The following is a 9,321-nucleotide window of genomic DNA, read 5'->3' on the forward strand; positions in this document are numbered from 1 at the left end:
GGGGTCTGGGGCCATGATCTGAAGTGGTCAACTATGAACAGAAAATTTCTTTGAGCTCTATGATTTCATTTCTTAAAACAATAATATGAATTTCACTCTTGTTTCTTAGTATCTAGCATCAAGTCTGCTGCAGAGTTGATGAAATTTTTAAAAATGAAATTTCTAGCAGGATTTTCCTGTCTAATCTCATGAATATTTACCATATTTAATAGGAATAGACCCCCAGTTTGGTGTGGGAGCAGGTGGGTACCCATCACCCAGGAGTTTGCACTTGGTCAAGTTTGAATTGTTCAAGAAGTCGAAGCAGGGATTGAACAGGAAAGAGTGTGCGGAGATGTGTTTCTTGGAGAAATAAGTTCAGAAAAAGGCTTGACAGCTACCAAGGCCCACTCTGCTTTGGACACCCCCTTCCTTCCTCAGGCGATCTGCATCTTTCTGGGCTAGAGATGGGCCGCGCTGTATGTGCTCTAAGTGGAATATAAAACATGGGGTCAGCCCTGGAAGCCAGGCTAGTGGGAAAATAAGTCGAAGGAGTCAACATATTCTAAACTAATTGCTTTCCCCCAGGTACTTTATTTGCATTCTAACCCTGCCCAAGTGATAACTCCTGTTCTAAACTTGCTCAGGCCAATGAGGCCAGTCAGTAAGGATTTTTTTTCTTTTCATTCAAGGAGGAAAAGGCAGCTCGGATACAACTGGGAAACACGCATGGACCTTTGTTCATGTAATTATCAGGCTTGTTTCAGAATGATTTAAATGATCATAATTATTATTTTTTTAAAGAGAGGCTCTTATTATGTATCCAAGGCTAGCATGCAACTTGTAATCTTTCTGCCTTTGCCTCTTGAGTGCTGGGATTAACACATACACTACCATACACAGTGATCATAATAATTTAATACTAAAATAATTGAAATTCATTGTCTCAGAGGATTGAGTCAGTTACATAACTCATGCCTCATCTCCAGGGTCAGACTGAATTCCTGATGGTGTCTTCCAGTCTCTCCCATCATTTGGAATAAGAGAGGACTTGCAGGCCAACCTTCAGTGGCCCACATGGGCCTCCTCGTGCTCTGGTCTATCTCTTATAGGCTATCTGGCTAGACTTTACACGTCAGCTAGACTTAGCCTTTCCTTCTCAGGTTAGAGTCTCAGTTCTTACGTACCTCGTTCCTGAGATATTCCTGGACGAGGTTGGAAGTCTTTGGCTTGCCTGCCTTCCCATTTCCCCCAAACCTGGCGCCCTTGGTTGAGACTTTATTCAGATCTATCTTTTCAGTTTGTCCCTTTCTTTCCCTTTCCTTTCTTGAACCATTAAACTTCACCTTTTCTGAGCCTGGTTACCATAATCCAGCAAATGAGCTGACGCTAATAAGTAAGGGAGTCAACATATTCTTGAATTAATGTGGTTCTCCTCCCAGGTACCCTATTTGCATTTTAACTGTGACTAGGGGATAATTCCCAATCTAAGGTTGTTCAGGCCAACAGGACCCGTCAGTGGAGGATGTCTTTTTAAATAGGAAGCCTTGGGAGACTCTCAAATCACATAGCATTAAGCAGCCGCCTAGTCTACCTGTGTGTACCATCACACCTACCTTTATGTTCTGTCTTACAGTGGTGGGGTCAGTGGCATTTTAGCTTTCCTCAAATATGCTTCTAGGTTTGGGTGAGGATTTTAAAACCTAGGAAGCTTCTGGCTACTTATGCCCTAAATGATGAGGTACAGTGTAGAGGACAGATGTTCAAATGGAAGGTGAAGGTCTTGCTATCTCTGTGCACAACCTGTCTCTGTGTCTAGACTCACCAGTGCTTTTATTATAGCAGAGATGTACAACCTTGGTGGAAAGGTAGGCTTCAAGCTTGTCCCCAGCTCAGACTATCCAGTTGGGCTCATGGTTTCTGACTGCCATTGAAGTCATGTTTTATGGACTTATTATTTTATTATTAATACAAAGGAAGCTTCAGCAAGGCCACAGAATGCTAGCTTAATTTCTGATTCTGCATCTTAGAGGCTTTCTTATGCCCTACCATTGAGATGCTGTTCATTTATGTAGAGATAACAATGTGGACATAAATAGACTCTGTCTCAGCATTTCCACTGGGCTAGCCAACTACCTACAGCTTATCTCATGTCCCTCTTACCTGAGGTTCAGTCATGCTGGGGTGCTCAAGGAATGGGTCCACGCCCTGGGGACACTGGGGAATGTGACTAACAGCATGTCATGGTCCAGGAATGACAATGTCCATACAGAGCTGTTTCAACCCAAAGCCAGTATGTCCTATATTTTTAAAGGCTGGCATTTAAGAAGAAAAATACGTAATATATTCCTGGGGAAAAGGAAAAGCTAGACGTTCACCACCACTCTTTACTTGCTACCCCCAATTTCAGGGACGACATTCAAGGTCTAGACTCCCAGCCCTGTGTCTGAATGTGACTTACAGGGGATATGATGTTTATGGCTTCTCCTGGTGTTAGGTCTTAGGAGGTGGCTGCAGAGTCATCCTGAACCACAAAGTACTGGGGGAGGAGAGTGGGGGTCAGAGTGATGTTTGGATGAGATGGACAGTGACCAGCTGAGTGGCCACTTCTTGAGTGTGGGTTCAGACCTTCTTTGAGCCTGGTATAACCAACCAGACGAACGGGTTTTCCCTCTGAGCCAGTAGAATAGCACCCTTAGAATAGATCCCAGCAGCGGTTTCTCCTAATGCGAACACGAGGGTCTCTAAACATCACCGGATTAACTACTTTTAAAATTCATTATTTTTGAACTGGTATGTAGTTCAGGCTGGCCTCAAACTTGCAATCCTCTGCCTTTGCTTCCAGAGTTCTGAGGTTAAGGCGTGCCCATTGCACCCAGATTAACTCCATTTGCCTTAGGAAGATAACTCATTGAGTCGTAACACTCCCTCTGCCGGGGCCAGTTATTTTCTCATTCACGAACACACTCATTTTCTGCACTCTGAACAAGAGGGTGGCTTCAGTTTCTTGAAGGTAGAAAAATCTGTATGCAGAAATGAGAAAAAAATCCCATACAGACAGAAACACGCTTCCTTTGTTTCTAGTCCAGGGTCCATAGTTAAATAACTGGAGTTATCTGCGAGAAATCACTTGTGTGGATTTGTGGAAAATAAGCTCTGGGAACTCATATTCCAGCCAGGAAAGCTGTGCTTATTAAAAGACCGTTACTAGGGGAGCCATTGTGTGTTATTTCAAGCTGTAGTTAACTGTCTGCAGGAATCTGGAGGGAGGAGGGAATGTGCACAAATAAAGGTACAGCCCGTCTTTCTTTGACTGGAAGAAACCCACGCAGGCCTGGCCATCTTGGTGTCAGAGGAGTGGACAACCTAGTTCTGTTCTTACTGCGCCTGCCTTTGCTGGGTAAGGTGCGAAGGGACCACTGCTAAGTTTACAGACTTGGAGGGACAAATTGGACTTTAATTTTGCACAGGGGCTAGTCACATTTTAAGGGACAGAGGATGCTGGGGATTGAGCCAAGGCCCTTGAACTTCCTAAGTGGACATTACCTCTGTGCCCACATCCCCTGCCCTTATGAGCTCTTTTCCTGCCTGCCCTAACTCACCCCAACTGCGTTTTCAAGAACAAGAAACTCCTCTGCTTTGTATCCCCAGAACCTGGATGGGGCTCACCCACTGCAGGTGACACATGCCACCAGGTGACATGTATGTTCTCTGAATAAGTATGTGGATGCAGCTGCAGCTGTGCCGGGGCCATAGGAAGGGCTGTGGAGGCACAGGTGCATGCTCTCACCTAAGTATGAGCCTGAGAATCTGTGTCTTTAGTAGGTTCTCAGATGATGTCTGTGATTTAGGTCTTGGGAACTCCCTCCAGAACCATTGCTGAAGGCCATCAGAGACAGACTGCACTTACTAGTAGGAATGAAGCCCTCTGAGTGAGTGAGGGGGCCCCAGGTGAATCTGCATTTCTTAGAATCTGAGAACCAACAGTTGAAACTTGGTGCTCTCCTTTCTGGACTCGGGGACCTTAGGTGGCCACAGACTTATAATCCCCAGGTGTTGGTTTTCTTGTGGGATCCAGAGGGGTCCTGCCCACCTTGTAGGCCTGTGAGAGTCACAGCAATCAGATGTAAATGTGACTGTCATTGTTGCAGGAGGGGAGCTTGATTAAGACGATGATTGATATGGGCTCTTATTGCCTTTTATGAGCTGAAAACGAAAGTAAACTTATAAATGGAAGACAAATGTGGTAGGCAAAAAGGTGCAGTCGAGTGAAGTAATTTAAGCAGATGGCAGACAGGATGTAATGAAGCATTAAATTGTACATACATGCCCAGAAGGGCTCGAGAAGTTCAGGTGTGTGCGTGCGTGCTCGTGTGTGAGCATGTGTACCGGAGGAGGATCAGTGAGGAGAATCTTATTCAGTAGTGGAGTTGAGCTAGGCTTTAAGGGAAGTTAGAGTTTGAATAATGAAGGGCAGAGGGCACATGGGCCTGTTTACCTCATCAGTAGAGACAGCGGGATTGGAGGCTCCATCGGAGACAGCTCAGCCCGGCAAGGGGGCTGAATCGTCTCTGTGGTAGTAGGTGGGATGGTAGACTCGAGACAGTGCAATGGGTATTTCCACAGGGGCTGGGAGATGAAGTGTGAGAGGGAGGTTGGTGGACGAACACAGGCTCAGAGCTGGAGCGAGGCCTGGATGGCAGCTGTGTAGAGGTGGGGAGAGTGACTTGAGAAAGTAGGGCTAGATCAAGGGTGTGAAAGGCTTATCAAGCAAGGTGCATGTGTTTGGGTCTGGAACAGCAGGAAACATGGTCACTATGGCAAATGCAGAAGGACAGAGAATGATTTCTTGAGAGAAGGGTGATTAGACCCTTGATGTGATAATAGAAGTTTCAAGTGTACAAGCTGCTGAGGTTGGTGGAGAAACAGGCCTGGCGTTTGAGTGACAGGCCTGCAAGGACAACCTCTTCGTCTCTCTACATCATGTTCTCACATAGTTACCCGTTCCGAGAGAGTTGTGAATGTCTGTGATCCTGGTGTTTTCCTGCCTAGATATTTCCTGCTGGGACCTCTTTCCTAATGGTTTTTGCCCCCACCCTGTTTGAGGTGTGAGAACAAGGTTTAATGCTAGACTCATCAAGGTAGCTCTAGTACCCATCAATACAGAGAGGCTGCCTACTGGTGATTTAGGCTTCCTCAGAGTTCCACATCCTCAGCATCCTCCACAGGGCTAAGCTGTTTCTGAGGCAGCAGAATGTGACACCAGAGAGGCTTGTGGTGGGGGCGGTGGGGGGGCTGCCTGCTCATCCTTCTTAAATTTTCATTGATGTAAGGTACCCGGTCCAGGACCACAGCCATGCTAGCCCCACAGCACACACGTGCTGGCTTCGGGGACCCAGTTCTTGGCCAGTTCCCAGTAGCACAGGCCCAGAAACCTGCGCACTGTCCCTGCAGGGTCTTAATACTCAGGGTCATTCTGTCCTGGAGTACGGCCTTGACTCCCTTCTTATCTCTTCCTCAGGGGATGCTCTCACTTACCACAACGGATGGAAGTTCACGACTTTTGACCGAGACAATGATATTGCCCTCAGCAACTGTGCGCTGACACATCATGGTGGCTGGTGGTATAAGAACTGTCATTTGGCCAACCCTAATGGCAAATATGGGGAGACCAAGCATAGTGAGGTAAGTGACAGGTGCCTATCTTTTCTATCACAAGCTTTGTCTGTCTATACTCCCAAAGCCACACCTTTCAGGTCAGTGTGGTAGCCCTGCCCCCTCTCTCTAAAGCTTTCAGTGAGGGCAGGAGAACATGAACCAGACTTCGAGATGTCCCCAGACGACAGACACTATAGGGTCTGCATTGGACTACTGCACCCTATAGGGTCTTCATTGGACTACCGCACCCTATAGGGTCTGCACCACACTACCACACCCTATAGGGTCTGCACTGCACTATCACATACTATAAGGTCTGCACCGCACTACCACACCCTATAGGGTCTGCACTGCACTATCACACACTATAGGGTCTGCACTGCATTACCACACCCTATAGGGTCTGCATTGGACTACTGCACCCTATAGGGTCTGCACCGCACTATCACACACTATAGAGTCTGCACCGCACTACCACACCCTATAGGGTCTGCACTGTACCACCACACACGTTCTCAGCTGCAGGTGCGTGACTGGTTGTCACCCACTTATGAAGACCATTGATGTGAATCACGTGCCATCTCACTTCATTTGTAAGTTTCTTTTGTAATCCTTATGACACAAGTTGAGTCTCTTCTAGCCCTGTAGCTGAGGCTAGTCGTAAACCCATGATCTTCCTGCCTCTACCTTGTAAATTCCGGGATTATAGGCATTTGTCACCACATCTGGCTAAATTTTTCTTGTTGTCCATGTGTTTACACAAACAAATAGCATTTGTTTGCTCTTTAGCCTAGGCTGGCCCTGGACTCTGAATCCTGCTACCTTAGCCTCCTGAGAGCTGGGATCACAGGCATTCGCCACCACACCTAGCTCTCAGTGTGCCTTACTAATTCACAAACAGACCCTGCTATAGATCGAGTACTTTAACAAGGTTAGTGATTTAGAAACAGGACAAGCACCTGGTGGTGGTGGTGGTGGTGGCAGTGGTGGCACATGCCTCTAATCTGTGGACTCAGGAGTCAGAGGCAGGTAGATCTCTGTGAATTTGAGGTCAACCTGGTCTACAAAGCGAGTTCCAAGACAGCCAGAGCTGTTACACAGAGAAACTCTGTCTCAAAAAAAAAAAAAAAAAAAAACAGAAACAAATGAAGAAAAAAAAGGGGGAAGAAAGAAAGAAAAGAAGACATGCATATCTCATAATTCTAGAGGCCCACGTATTCATTCTTGTTGGAGCCTTGCTTCTTGGCTGGAAATAGACACCTTCCAGCTTCACACAATACAGAGAGGCTTTCTGACCTCTTCCTCTTCTGTTATGGGCGCATCTAAAAATGACCTCCCAGAGAGAACTGCCTCTGGATATCACCAAATCAGGGTAATAAAACTCCAACATGCAGACTTTGGGGAGAGCACAGACATTCTGTTCATTCATTGTCTTTCCCGTTGTCCCCAACAGAGCTGTCCCTTTCAGTCCCTTGATCACTGGGTGAGCAGATTCTATTTTAGGTCAGACCCATCCTTGGCTCTACTTTAACCCGAGTCACCAAGAGTCTGCTGCAAACACCCTGTCCGCTTCCCTCTGTCATGACTGTATTCAGGGCTGAGTATATGTGAGCGCTCCTCCCTTGCTGACTTTCCTGTCAGTACTTTCTGGGACCTCCATGATCCTTTCTAATCAGTGTAGCTCTTTGCCAGCTGTGGGACATCTGTCGACCCCTCTTGGCATCTTGAAAATTGTACTTTCCTATACTCACCATCGATCTCCTGTCCTTCATAAGCCTGTCCCGGGTCTCTAATTTCCAACCAGGTCCTGATCCTGGCCTTTATGAAGCCACCTCTCCCCAGAACTCAGACATACTAATATTACCATAAATATTAGCGCCTCTCAAATCCAGGTACATTTTTATTACTTTGGTCCTTACTAGGTAGCCAGCATTCCCAATCCTTATACAATTTTCTTTTTCAAAGGGAAGAAGAAATTTGCCCCCAGGGCAATGAGGAGGGTTGGCCCATGAATCATGGTGGCAGTATGTGGGCTGACCAGGGGAAGCCTATGATCAGAAATCAGATATTTGAAAGAAGCAGCCAGCATGCCCTAAACCATTCCTGCATTTGCTAATAAAAGACATTCATCTGGTTAATGTGCTTTTCTTGGTCTGCAAGGCATTTAGCTTCTTGTTTATTATTTACCTCACAAATTAAAATACATAAAATTGGTCACTTGGGCTCTTTACTGGCCAGGTTGCAAGGTTATTAAGTGAATTAAATATTATTGGGCCCACCAGTCAAAAGACATAAAATGAAATTTTGTTTTCAGCAGGCCATTTGTTACCCCAGCACTAATATCTGAAAAGTCTAAATTGAAAATGATTCTACACAATTGGCTAATTAATGTTTATTTTTGCCTTTTAGCTTTTGGAAAAGACAGAGTAAAGCAATAACTGGTTTACTGATCTCTGCCTAGATGGACCTTCTTGTCATCCTTGTACTCTGGCCTCTCCCACATCTGTTTTCCCGCCATGGAGGCTTGTCCACCCAGTTTGTCAAATTCCAGGAGAGGGTGCATGATCTGGCCCTCCTTCTTGGCTCATAACCCATTTCTACCCGAACTTCCTCTCCGCTTTCCTCCTCTTTCAGAGAGGGAGTGGCTTCTCTTTCTAGGATCCCCTCTACCATAAACCACCTTACCTTTTGCCCAAATACTTTTTCTTCATGTAGATTTGTTTGTTTGTTTTGTAGGGCGTGAACTGGGAGCCGTGGAAAGGTCATGAGTTCTCCATTCCTTACGTGGAGCTGAAAATCCGCCCCTTTGGTTACAGCAGAGACCGTTTCTCCGGCAGAAGGAAGCGGTCCATAGGAGGAAGAGCGAGAATGTTCTGAAGGCTGATTTGAGCCTGTCTTCACAGGAGACCAGACAAGCTTAGGGTGGGCAGGTGGCCGTGACTGGGAAGCTGAAGTCTGAGGGATGTTCATAGCCTCTAACTTCTTAGATTGCTGGATACCAACAGGGCTAACGATATCATCACACTTCAAGTTTTAGAGGTTCCTACCATGTCACCTGCATGTTTGCCAGTCTCTACGGAGGGCTCAGAAAGTCAGCAATGTAATTAGACAGTTTGGACGGATAGGACACAGTATTGGAGCCGTATGGTTTTAAAGTCCATCCTTAATGACAGCTGTATTGGATTAGGGTGAAGAAATGAACCATCCAGTAGATCACCAACTGGAAATCTTTAGAAATTGGATATATATATATATCCGATGGTATAGATCTTTCTAGAAGAAAAACGGAAAGTGAGGTTCTGATTCCTCAGGGGTCCGAGCTGAAGCAACCTGCTGCTTGTTGTCTCTGGCTCCCCCCCCCCCCCCCCCCCCCCCCCCCCCCCCCCCCCCCCCCCCCCCCCCCCCCCCCGAGTTTGGAAGGAAAAGTATAAATCTTCCTCCTTTTAAATTTCTTGTGTGATGAAGAAGGGCAGAGAGAGCACCGAGGGGCCCCGATGCCTTGGTATTTAGCTAAGTTCTGACTGATCTCTAGCCTGCTGGAGACCAAAGCTCCCATTTCATTGCTATTTTTAACGGCCCCTTTCCAGATATTTGCATAATCTCTTTCCTAGATCTGCATATGTTGTAAATAAATTTGCAGTCATTTCAACTTTAAATAATCTGTCTCTCTAAATAACTGGTATC

At 46.2% G+C, this 9,321-nt stretch overlaps 1 protein-coding gene across 6 annotated transcripts in view; it reads left to right on the forward strand.

Moving 5' to 3' along the window:
* The window catches only part of Tnn (tenascin N), a 70,779-nt gene extending 61,754 nt beyond the window's left edge, over positions 1-9,025 (forward strand). For all 6 annotated transcript variants that reach the window (XM_050135422.1, XM_050135426.1, XM_050135427.1 and 3 more), the window contains 2 exons: positions 5,501-5,664; positions 8,374-9,025. In XM_050135422.1, the coding sequence (XP_049991379.1) occupies positions 5,501-5,664; positions 8,374-8,514 (305 nt within the window). In that variant the 3' untranslated portion in view covers positions 8,515-9,025. The remainder of the gene's footprint in view (positions 1-5,500; positions 5,665-8,373) is intronic.
* The last annotated feature ends 296 nt before the right edge of the window (positions 9,026-9,321 follow it).

This window comes from Alexandromys fortis, unplaced genomic scaffold (assembly GCF_014885135.2).
Source record: "Alexandromys fortis isolate MF-2015 unplaced genomic scaffold, M_Fortis_MF-2015_v1.1 scaffold_21, whole genome shotgun sequence".
Taxonomy (NCBI): Eukaryota; Metazoa; Chordata; class Mammalia; order Rodentia; family Cricetidae; genus Alexandromys; species Alexandromys fortis.